This window comes from Staurois parvus, unplaced genomic scaffold, assembly GCF_062004578.1.
Source record: "Staurois parvus isolate SC_StPar_1 unplaced genomic scaffold, SC_StPar_1.0 ptg001591l, whole genome shotgun sequence".
NCBI classification, from domain to species: domain Eukaryota; kingdom Metazoa; phylum Chordata; class Amphibia; order Anura; family Ranidae; genus Staurois; species Staurois parvus.
Window position 1 is genome coordinate 395,001 of NW_028319387.1, and position 12,201 is coordinate 407,201.

Genomic DNA, 12,201 nt, shown 5'->3' on the forward strand with positions numbered 1-12,201 from the left:
GATATAGATGGGATACATTGTATACAGTATATATATATGGAGGATATAGATGGGAAAATTGTATACAGTATATATATATGGAGGATATAGATGGGATACATTGTATACAGTATATATATGGAGGATATAGATGGGATACATTGTATACAGTATATATATGGAGGATACAGATGGGATACATTGTATACAGTATATATATGGAGGATACAGATGGGATACATTGTATACAGTATATATATGGAGGATACAGATGGGATACATTGTATACAGTATATATATGGAGGATATACTGTAGATGGGATACATTGTATACAGTATATATATATATGGAGGATATAGATGGGATACATTGTATACAGTATATATATATGGAGGATATAGATGGGATACATTGTATACAGTATATACAGGGAGGATATAAATGAGATACATTGTATACGATATATATGGAGGATATAGATGGGATACATTGTATACAGTATATATATATATATATGGAGGATATAGATGGGATACATTGTATACAGTATATATATGGATGATATAGATGGGATACATTGTATACAGAGTATATATATATATGGAGGATATAGATGGGATACATTGTATACAGTATATATATGGAGGATATAGATGGGATACATTGTATACAGTATATATATGGATGATATAGATGGGATACATTGTATACAGTATATATATGGATGATATAGATGGGATACATTGTATACAGTATATATATATGGAGGATATAGATGGGATACATTGTATACAGTATATATATGGAGGATATAGATGGGATACATTGTATACGATATATATGGAGGATATAGATGGGATACATTGTATACAGTATATATATGGAGGATACAGATGGGATACATTGTATACAGTATATATATGGAGGATACAGATGGGATACATTGTATATAGTATATATATGGAGGATATAGATGGGATACATTGTATACAGTATATATATGGAGGATACAGATGGGATACATTGTATACAGTATATATATGGAGGATATAGATGGGATACATTGTATACAGTATATATATGGAGGATACAGATGGGATACATTGTATACAGTATATATATGGATGATATAGATGGGATACATTGTATACAGAGTATATATATATGGAGGATATAGATGGGATACATTGTATACAGTATATATATGGAGGATATAGATGGGATACATTGTATACAGTATATATATGGAGGATACAGATGGGATACATTGTATACAGTATATATATGGAGGATACAGATGGGATACATTGTATACAGTATATATATGGAGGATATAGATGGGATACATTGTATACAGTATATATATGGAGGATATAGATGGGATACATTGTATACAGAGTAGTAGAGGGAGAGCGCAAGGTGGGCGGGGTTGGCCCAGGCTCCTCCCCCGCAGCTGTCACAGGATCCCTAGGGAATGCCGCTCACCAACCTAACCCTGCGCCGGCCCCGCCCCCTCCAGTCACAGCCTCTCTCGCTGGCCGCTTCGGCTCGTCTTTCTTTTGTTATGCTTCGGGTGGAGGGAGTGGGGGGAGGGAGCCGGGTGCAGTGATTGGTCGGAGGCGCTGTCCGTCAGGCTCGCTGTGGCCCCGCCCGTGGCCTCTCGCCCGGCAGCTCGCAGTGTCTCAGTGAGCGGCGGAGAGCTGCCGGGAGTAGCAGAGCGGAGCCGCCCCGGCCAGGGATGTAAATGTGGCCCCCAGAGTGATGGGGGAGGGCCCCTAGTCTCCTGCGCTCCGTCACCCACCCCGCCATCCTCCTCCGGCTGCGCCATGTCGGGGAAGGAGAACCCCTGCAAGAAGTTCCAGGCCAATATCTTCAACAAGAGCAAATGTCAGAACTGCTTCAAGCCGAGGGAGTCCCACCTCCTGTCCGACGAGGACCTCAACCAGGTGAGACCTCCCCCGGGGGCGCCCCCTGCTGGACCCTCCACTACTGCCCCGACTACCCCGCACCGCTGCTCTGGAGCTCCCCCTGCTGGACGGGCCTGGTACTGCACATTGCCCTGGGTCACCCCGCTGCTGGACCTTCTACTACAGCTCCTGCTCTGGGGCTCCCTCTGCTGGATGCTGCTTGTACTGCCCTGAGGCTCCCCCTGCTGGACCCTCCCATACTGCCCCATCACCCTGGAGTGCCCCCTGCTGTACGGTGCTGGCGTTTTCCCCAGGTTCCTCTATCTTCACTGCCTGGGGGCCCCGTGCCCATTCCCTCTCATCACTCACTGAAGAGGTCCCTCCAGAGGGAGCCTTGGGCGATGTGTAGAAGTCTTGTAGGGTCATGTTCCCAGGCAGGGGGTCCTTATCTGCAGCAGCTCCCTTATACTCCCTATGTAGTAATGTCACCCCCCAGGCCCCCCTCTGATTGGCTGACCAAGGTTTGTTTTTTTGTGGCCACCAGATTGCTTCAGCAGGTCTCTGCATATATTGGGGTCATTTCCTGCCCTACCCCTGATTAGGTAAACAAGGTCTGGGGTCTATTGAGGATGGTGCCCCTACTCTTCCCCCTGATTGGCTGACAAGGTCCCTGGATGTATTGGGGTCACGTCCTGTTCTCCCACTGATTGGCGGAGCAGGATGTTGGCTGTTTTGTGGTCATCTCCAACACTCTCTATGATTGGCTAATATGAGCCCTGGACTTAGTGGGGGCACCTTCTGTATTCCCCTTGACTGGATGACCAGGCCTCCTAGATGTATTTAGGTCACCCTGTTGTCTTGGCTTCTCTTGATTGTCTGAGCAGGGAACTGGTTGTATTGGGGGTCACCTCCTGTCCTGATTGAGCAGGGATCTGGTTGTAGTGGGGTCACCTCCTGTGATGATTGACCATGGATCTGAGTGTAGTGGGGTCACCTCCTTTCCTGATTGTCTGACCGGGGATCTGGGTATAGTGGGGGTCACCTCCTGTCCTGATTGAGCAGGCATCTGGTTGTATTGGGGTCACCTACTGTCCTGATTGACCATGGATCTGAGTGTAGTGGGGTCACCTCCTGTCTTGATTGTCTGACCAGGCATCTGGTTGTAGTGGGGTCACCTCCTGTCCTGATGGTCTGACCAGGGATCTGGGTGTAGTGGGGTCACCTCCTGTCCTGATGGTCTGACCAGGGATCTGGGTGTAGTGGGGTCACCTCCTGTCCTGATGGTCTGACCAGGGATCTGAGTGTAGTGGGGGTCACCTCCTGTCTTGATTGTCTGACCAGGCATCTGGTTGTAGTGGGGTCACCTCCTGTCCTGATGGTCTGAGCAGGGATCTGGGTGTAGTGGGGTCACCTCCTGTCCTGATGGTCTGACCAGGGATCTGGGTGTAGTGGGGTCACCTCCTGTCCTGATGGTCTGACCAGGGATCTGGGTGTAGTGGGGTCACCTCCTGTCCTGAATGGCTGACCACAGATCTGGGTGTAGTGGGGTCACCTCCTGTCCTGATTGTCTGACCATGGATCTGGGTGTAGTGGGGTCACCTCCAGTTTTTCTGATTTTCAAACCAGGGATCTGGATCTTGTAGGGTCACTTCCTGTCCTCTTCCAGATGTCAGACCTGGGATCTGGATGTAGTGGGGTCACCTCCAGTGCTTCTGATTGTCAGACCAGGGATCTGGCTCTATTAGGGTCACTTCCTGTTCTTCTCCTGATGTCAGACCAGGGATATGGATCTATTAGGGTCACTTCCTGTTCTCCTGATGTCAGACCAGGGATCTGGATGCTGTACAGTCACCTCCTGCCCTTCTGATTGTCAGACCGGGGATCTGGATGTAGTGGGGTCACCTCCTGTCCTCCTCCTTATTCTCTGATCAGAACCCTAGATGTAGTGGGGGTCACCTACTGTCCACCCTTTGCTTGTTTGACCAGGTATCTGGATGCAGTGAAGTCACCTGTTTCACTTTGTATGTCTGTCTTTATCTGTGGCTGTGTTGGTGTCACCTCTGTGACTGCCCAGTCACTCCTGGCACAGATTTCCACCCATACACTGTCCACCCATACACTGTCCACCCATACACTGTCCACACAGAATAGTTTAGCATGTTGCAGTAAAGTACAAAATAACTGTGCAAGCAAAACACAGATGGTGCGATTCATTTGGGTAGAGCAAGAAGCTTGGCTTTTCTAATAATGTTCTGCTCAGCTGGATCTGGAAATTCCGGCCACACTTTTTGTAGTCATTGTAACTAGTGTGGAACCTAAAGCTTGAGATGTAACTAGTGTGGAACCTAAAGCTTGAGATGTAACTAGTGTGGAACCTTCAAAATTAAACTGTATCTTCTGTGGAATCTTCAGAATAAAATGTAAATAATGTGGAACCTTCTGATTAAATTGTAACTAGTGTGGGATGTTCAGATTGAATTGTAACTAGTGAGGGACCTTGAAATGTTTATTGTAACTTCTGTGGAGCCTTCAGGACGAAATGTAACTAGTGTGGAGCCTTTAGATTGAATTGTTATTTTGTATGTAACCTTCAGATTAAGATCTAACTAGTGCGGAACCTTCAAAATGAAATGTAATTTCTGTGGAACCTTCAGAATGAAATGCATCTTCTGTGAAACCTTCAGAATGAAATGCATCTTCTGTGGAACCTTCAGAATGAAATGCATCTTCTGTGGAACCCTCAGAATGAAATGCATCTTCTGTGGAACCCTCAGAATGAAATGCATCTTCTGTGGAATCCTCAGAATGAAATGCATCTTCTGGGGAACCCTCAGAATGAAATGCATCTTCTGTGGAACCCTCAGAATGAAATGCATCTTCTGTGGAACCCTCAGAATGAAATGCATCTTCTGTGGAACCCTCAGAATGAAATGCATCTTCTGTGGAACCCTCAGAATGAAATGCATCTTCTGTGGAACCCTCAGAATGAAATGCATCTTCTGTGGAACCCTCAGAATGAAATGCATCTTCTGGGGAACCCTCAGAATGAAATGCATCTTCTGGGGAACCCTCAGAATGAAATGCATCTTCTGGGGAACCCTCAGAATGAAATGCATCTTCTGGGGAACCCTCAGAATGAAATGCATCTTCTGGGGAACCCTCAGAATGAAATGCAACGTGTGTGTGGGACCTTCAGAAGGAATTGTGTTTTATGTGGGATCCTTTAGATTGAAATGTAACTAGCCTGGAAATTTCAGATTGAATTGTAATTTCTGTGGAACCTTCAGATTGAGATGTGGGATCTTTAGATTGAGATGGGGGATCTTTAGATTGAGATGGGGGATCTTTAGATTGAAATGGGGGATCTTTAGATTGAAATGGGGGATCTTTAGATTGAAATGGGGGATCTTTAGATTGAGATGGGGGATCTTCAGATTGAGATGGGGGATCTTCAGATTGAGATGGGGGATCTTCAGATTGAGATGGGGGATCTTCCGATTTGAGATGGGGGATCTTCCGATTGAGATGCGGGATCTTCCGATGAAGATGTAACAAGTGTGGAACCTTCTGAATGAATTGGAACTACTTTTCATACATGTTTCGTGTTGTAATTGGTGATCGTAGCAGCGGAGGTGGCCTGGCCGCCCCTTATTCTGCATTTTCTCCCTTCTGCGTCTCTGTGTTAAATGACGTGAAATATTCATCAGCAGGTTTTCTGGTGTGTCACATTCCGGTAGAGGAAACCTTATCTCCGATATGGTGAGCGCAGACTCGTACAGCGATAGTGCTCATTTGCAGACATGCTGGCCCTGGCAACTTTCGATTGCTGTAACCTTCTGGTGGAACTATTCAATCCACCACGATTTCTATATTTAGGGGGGTGTTGGTAGGTTGCCCTGCCGTTTGCCATCTTAATCTGCCTAAAATTGCTAGAACTTACATTGTGTGCGGCCAACGTTCTCCTCCCTCATCCCTTTAGAAGTCCAGAATAGAAATTCTGTTCATTTTATTGTTTTTTTATTACATGTAGTGTGTTTATTTTTTTTTCTATTTCTCCTTTTAAATGTTTTTATTCTCGGGTATTCTGGTAATTTGCAGATAGTTGACGTAGCCTTGGCACGTCGGTCATGTTTTGGTTGTGTGGCACAAGCTGAAGAATTTGGTCAACCGCAAGCAGTTGACGAGCCCTCCCGGGCCTGTTTGTTTTGTACTTTGTTGTGTACGCACCGACGTCGTCGCCCTCCCGTGTGCTGCAGATGTGGAGGGGGTTAAGCAGGAGGCATTAGCCTTGGACAAGCCGCGCTCTCAGGCTTTATGGGTAGCACTTAGCGGTGGAAATTGCATATTTCCTGAAGGTACTACAGAAGAAATCTCGAGCTGAGAGCTGCCGTGGAGACTGCGGGCGTCCTGGGAGGATTTCTGAAGGCTTCCACACATCTCCTCACTGGGAGCGGGGGCCCCCGACTGTGGCCTCCGAGCAATTTGGCTTACAATGTTCCAGAAAACATTTTGATGTCCGGTGACACCAATGCTGCTGAAATTCTGAACTGTGGGCCTTCCAGCAATGGGAGGACCTCTCTCTCCGTAACCTGCAGGCTTGTAGTAGTCGTAATGTAGGTTATGACTTTTTATCGAGTTGATCTGTTTAACCCAGGGGCGGACTGACCATTTGGAAACTCGGGCACTGCCCGAGGGCCCAGGGTCAGTAGGGGGCCCCATGAGATGCCCCTGGTACCTTTTTCATAGGCTTTTTTGAGTTTGAGCAAGGACACAGGGGCCCCATGATCTCCTATTGCCTGGGGGCCCCATGAGTTGTCAGTCCGCCCGATCTGTATCCTCCTATATACTGGATACAATGTATCCCATCTATATCCTCCATATATATATATACACACTGTATACAATGTATCCCATCCATATCCTTCATATATATATACTGTATACAATGTATCCCATCTATATCCTCCATATACTGTATATACTGTATACAATGTATCCCATCTATATCCTCATATATATATATATACTGTATACAATGTATCCCATCTATATCCTCATATATATATATATATACTGTATACAATGTATCCCATCTATATCCTCATATACTGTATACAATGTATCTTATCCATATATACTGTATACAATGTATCCCATCTATATCCTCCATATATATATTGTATACAATGTATCCCATCCAGGCTTTTTTGAGTTTGGGCAAGGACACAGGGGCCCCATGAGTTGTCAGTCCGCCCCTGGTTTAACCCTTTACAGCCAGCATGAGCTGCCTCTTTAAAGTCTTCTATTGCCAAAGGTGTTGGCTGGGCTTCCTGGTCATGTGATTGCCGTGATCACGTGATTTGGGGGGCTGCTATGTGACAGCTCAGAGTTAAAACCAAATTAAACCCCAAACCAGAAATATATCGCAGCTTACCAATCAGTAGATATGGTGGCTGCATTCGTTTTTTTTTTTTTTTTTTAAGGCTTTTTTCACCTGGCCAGTAACACCTCCTGTATTAGAGCGCCCCCACGCTGGATGAAGGAGCTTTTATTTAGTTACGTAAAATCTTTATCCCAAAAGTAAAAAATAAAAAAAAAGTTTTCTGTAACTGACGTGAGTGAGCTGGAGTTTGTCGCCATTTTGTTAGTGTATTTAAATCTGCTAGTTCATCAAACACTCCCTGCCCCTAGACTGACAATTTTGCTGTCTACTGTGCCCCTGTTCTTCTTCACCCAGAGTGGGGGGCTCTAAAACAATTGGACACTCCTGTATTTCTATGGACTAGCGGATGTAAATGGTGATCATCTGTTTACATCCGGTAATGTCCGCATCCGTTAACATCTGTTTTTTTTTTTTTTAACGGAAGAAAACCCTATTTTTCTTATGGTCAAGAAAGACGGAACGGACCAAAAAGTGGATGAAAGCGATGAAAAATGGATGTAAATTGATAAACGGATATAAAGTCCCGTTCACTATTTCTGTTGTGGTTTTTCACGCGTTTCTGTGCATTGCTCATAGGGCAGCCCATTGAAATGAATGTGTTTGGGTGACATTTTGCTGCACGACAATCGTGGCAGAACCCCAACCCGTCCGGGGAAATCCAAATCATGTAATAGAAATTGGGCCCTCAGTGCTCGGTCCACACGCCTGTGTGGTGCGATTGAAGCATTTTTTCTGGCGTGTTTTTGAACACTCTTTTTTGATACGGTTTGTGCTTTTTTTTTTTTTTTTTTTTTTTTTTTTATTGCCAATAGGAAAGTACCCAACCATGGCACCACCTGCCTGGAGATTGCATGTTCTCCCTGTGCCTATGTGGGTTTCCTCTGGGTACTCTGGTTTCCTCCGACATTCTGGTAGGTTAATTGGATCCTGTCTAAATTGTCCCTAGTATGTGTATGTATGAATGTGAGTTAGGGACCTTAGATTGTACGCCCCTTGAGGGTTAGGGACCTTAGATTGTACACCCCTTGAGGGTTAGGGACCTTAGATTGTACGCCCCTTGAGGGTTAGGGACCTTAGATTGTACACCCCTTGAGGGTTAGGGACCTTAGATTGTACACCCCTTGAGGGTTAGGGACCTTAGATTGTACACCCCTTGAGGGTTAGGGACCTTAGATTGTACACCCCTTGAGGGTTAGGGACCTTAGATTGTACACCCCTTGAGGGTTAGGGACCTTAGATTGTACGCCCCTTGAGGGTTAGGGACCTTAGATTGTACACCCCTTGAGGGTTAGGGACCTTAGATTGTACGCCCCTTGAGGGTTAGGGACCTTAGATTGTACTCCCCTTGAGGGTTAGGGACGTTAGACTGTACACCCCTTGAGGGTTAGGGACCTTAGATTATACGCCCCTTGAGGGTTAGGGACCTTAGACTTTACACCCCTTGAGGGTTAGGGACTGATGTGAATGTACAATATATATGTAAAGCGCTGCATAAATTGATGGCGCTATATAAGTACCTGAAATAAAAATATTAACTTTAATGCGACTTTGGATGGCTGCGATTTGATGCGACTTTGGATGGGTGCTAGTTTGATGCAGCTGTGGATGGGTGCTACTTTGAGGTGACTTTGGATGGGTGCGACTCTAATGCGACTTTGGGTGCTACTTTGATGCAACTTTGGATGGGTGCTACTTTTGAGGCGACTTTGGACGGGTGCTACTTTGGACGGGTGCTACTTTGGACGGGTGCTACTTTGGACGGGTGCTACTTTGAGGCGACTTTGGACGGGTGCTACTTTGAGGCGACTTTGGACGGGTGCTACTTTGAGGCGACTTTGGACGGGTGCTACTTTGAGGCAACTATGGATGGGTGCTACTTTGAGTCGACGTTTCATGCTATTTGCGTTCCAGAGAGTGTAAAGTTGCATCAAAGTCAATATTTTTCTATTGGCAAAAAAAAAAAAAAAAACCAACCCCAAAATGTATCTACAACACTTGCGATTTTGGTGCAGTTTCTTTGAAGTTTATTGCACCAAAAACGCAATCTGCTGTGGAAAAAAAGTCAGTGACCCTTTCAGAAAAAAAACCCATCGGCTCAAAACGCACAGATGTGAACTAAATCCATAGGAATTCATGTTAAATGGACTGTAGTGCGTTTCTGCAAACTGGAAAACGCACTGAAATCGGCGTAAGTGTGCAGCTAGGGTTAATGTGTCCCACGTGCATTAGCGGCACCGAACATTATTGCGATTATGTTTGTGAGTTCCAAAAAAAAATGAAAAGTGCGGCAGAACTTGGCGGTGTGCGAGATTTTTGACCGCCTAGCGGCATTAGGGTAGTGACCCAGTCTGGGATGCTTCGTAATGCACAGGTCTGTGCAGGCGTTTGGTTTTCATGGAGATGCGGCTTGCAGGGAAGGGAATGTCTAGCAGCGCGCTCTTGTGTGCGCTCCTGTGTTCTGTATTGCTGAGCTGTCGGTGACATTTCTCATCGGGCTGATCGCTGGCTCCAATACTCCCGAGTCAATGACCCGAAACAAAGATTCTGGTTGGTTCCTAAAGCCGACCTTGTTGTAAATGAACGGTCCTCTTTGCTCACAGTCCCAAAAAAAAACAAAACACTAGCTGCAAATAATAATGTTTTTTTTTTTTTAAAAGAAAAATACCTCTAACTCCGGCTTTCATATATTTTCTGAGGCGACGGTGATATCACTGCTTCTTCCCGGGAAAACGGTTTCTTGAGAACATGCATGAAGAATTTGGAGCATCCAGCTTTTTACTGGAGGCCGCAGTGATGTCACCGGAGCCTCCTGGGGTTGATGTAAGCCGGGCTCCAAGGTACAAATGTTTTTAAAATTTGTTATTGCATTCTTTGGTCCCTCCCCATCTACATGCTAATGAAATTTTAAAGTGTTACTAAACCCTGGACCTAGCAGCTAGCAGCTAGCAATTTTAGGAGTAGGTGCGCAACTACTCCTCAATATTCCGCTGGGGCGAATGTCCCTGGAGGGAAACTGAGCTTTTTTTATTTTAGCACAGCTGCAGTGTTTGCTGGACAGGATTATGGCATTATTGATTGTTTTCTTTGAAGTTGTTTTTACGATGCTGGCTGCATGCATATATGTGGCAGTACACCGTGCTGACCTGTTTTGCACTGGGAACGCGCACAGTTGGGTGCTCCCTCACTGTAACTGCCTCGTCACCGACAGTCTTTATAATCACCTTGTAAAGATCAGGAGCCAGTCAGACAGCCGGACTAGCTTCGGATCACGTGATGGCAGAAACCCATACATCACCCTGCAAAAGGTTCCGTCTTTAAGATCCTCTTAAAGGGACGGGATGGCAAATAAGTGGCTAAAGCTGTGGGAAATAAATTAGTGATGCACCGATATATCAGGCAGAAATAGTAGTGGTGCACCGAAAAATGAAAAAACCTGGTGCCGAAACAGAAAATTCAGGATGCACTTTAGAAAGAAATACACTTTAATGAATAAAAAACAATATATAACAATTTTTTGTAAAGTATGAAAGATGTTACACCGAGTAAATAGATACCCAACATGTCATGCTTGCGCACGCTGGTGGAATGGCGCAAAACTATGGTACTTAAAAATCTCCATGGGTGACGTTTAAAGGTTTCTGCAGGTTACCAGTTTAAAGTTAGAGGTGCGCTAGTGCGAAAATTATTGCTCTTGCTCTGACGTTTGCGGCGATACCTCACTTGTGTTGTTTGAAAACCGTTTACATTTGTGGGTGTGGCCTAAGTATGTTTTCACCACTGTGCATGCGTTGGGGGGCAGGGTACTTTAAACATTTTTAAAATCTATGTTATTACATTTTTTAAAAAAATTTTTTGTTGCACACTTGAATGCAAACATCCCTTGTGATAGAAATAGGCAATGACAAGTCCTCTTTAAGGATAAGAACCCACATCTCTTCTCTACAATGTAAAGCATTAGATCAAATAAAAAAACAAAAAGCATTGCTCTAGTGCTTTAGAAAAAAACAAAAAGCAAAAAGGCCTTGTTTACATGGCACCGGAACTGGATATCACAGAATGACGTCGCTCCGGTCCTCCAAGGGCATAGAGATGAGTGGAGGCCATTTTTCCTTCAGTGATCTCTATTCTCAGCCGCCGGAATCGTTAGATGGGTTCTCAGGTAAATCCTGAGAACCACCAGAAGGCTGGGGGGGGGGCGCTATTTTTGGCACCTGTATTTTTGGCGCCTATTTTGATATCAGCCAAAGGCAGCCCTAGAAAATAGGGTTATCAGTGTTTTGCCGATCGAAAAAAAAAAAGGTGCCAATCATGATAACTGACTTGAGTGCAACATCGCACCCCATTGACTTGAGTGCAACATGGCGTCCCGTTATCTTGAGCGCAACATGGCGTCCCGTTGACTTGAGCGCAACATGGCGTCCCGTTGACTTGAGCGCAACATGGCGTCCCGTTGACTTGAGCGCAACATGGCGTCCCGTTGACTTGAGCGCAACATGGCGTCCCGTTGACTTGAGCGCAACATGGCGTCCCGTTGACTTGAGCGCAACATGGCGTCCCGTTGACTTGAGCGCAACATGGCGTCCCGTTGACTTGAGCGCAACATGGCGTCCCGTTGACTTGAGCGCAACATGGCGTCCCGTTGACTTGAGCGCAACATGGCGTCCCGTTGACTCGAGCGCAGCATGGCGTCGCGTTGACTCGAGCGCAGCATGGCGTCGCGTTGACTCGAGCGCAGCATGGCGCCCCGTTGACTCGAGCGCAGCATGGCGCCCCGTTGACTCGAGCGCAGCATGGCGCCCCGTTGGCTTGAGCGCAACATGGCGCCCCATTGGCGTCAGTGCAGAAACTTCCCCTATTGACCTCAGTGCAAA

At 45.8% G+C, this 12,201-nt stretch overlaps 1 protein-coding gene across 7 annotated transcripts in view; it reads left to right on the plus strand.

Annotated features, from left to right (window-relative positions):
• The first annotated feature begins 1,633 nt into the window (after window positions 1–1,633).
• Window positions 1,634–12,201, plus strand: part of MPRIP (myosin phosphatase Rho interacting protein) — a 277,723-nt gene continuing 267,155 nt past the window's right edge. For all 7 annotated transcript variants that reach the window (XM_089662965.1, XM_089662962.1, XM_089662960.1 and 4 more), the window contains exon 1: window positions 1,634–1,926. In XM_089662965.1, the coding sequence (XP_089519091.1) occupies window positions 1,807–1,926 (120 nt within the window). In that variant the 5' untranslated portion in view covers window positions 1,634–1,806. The remainder of the gene's footprint in view (window positions 1,927–12,201) is intronic.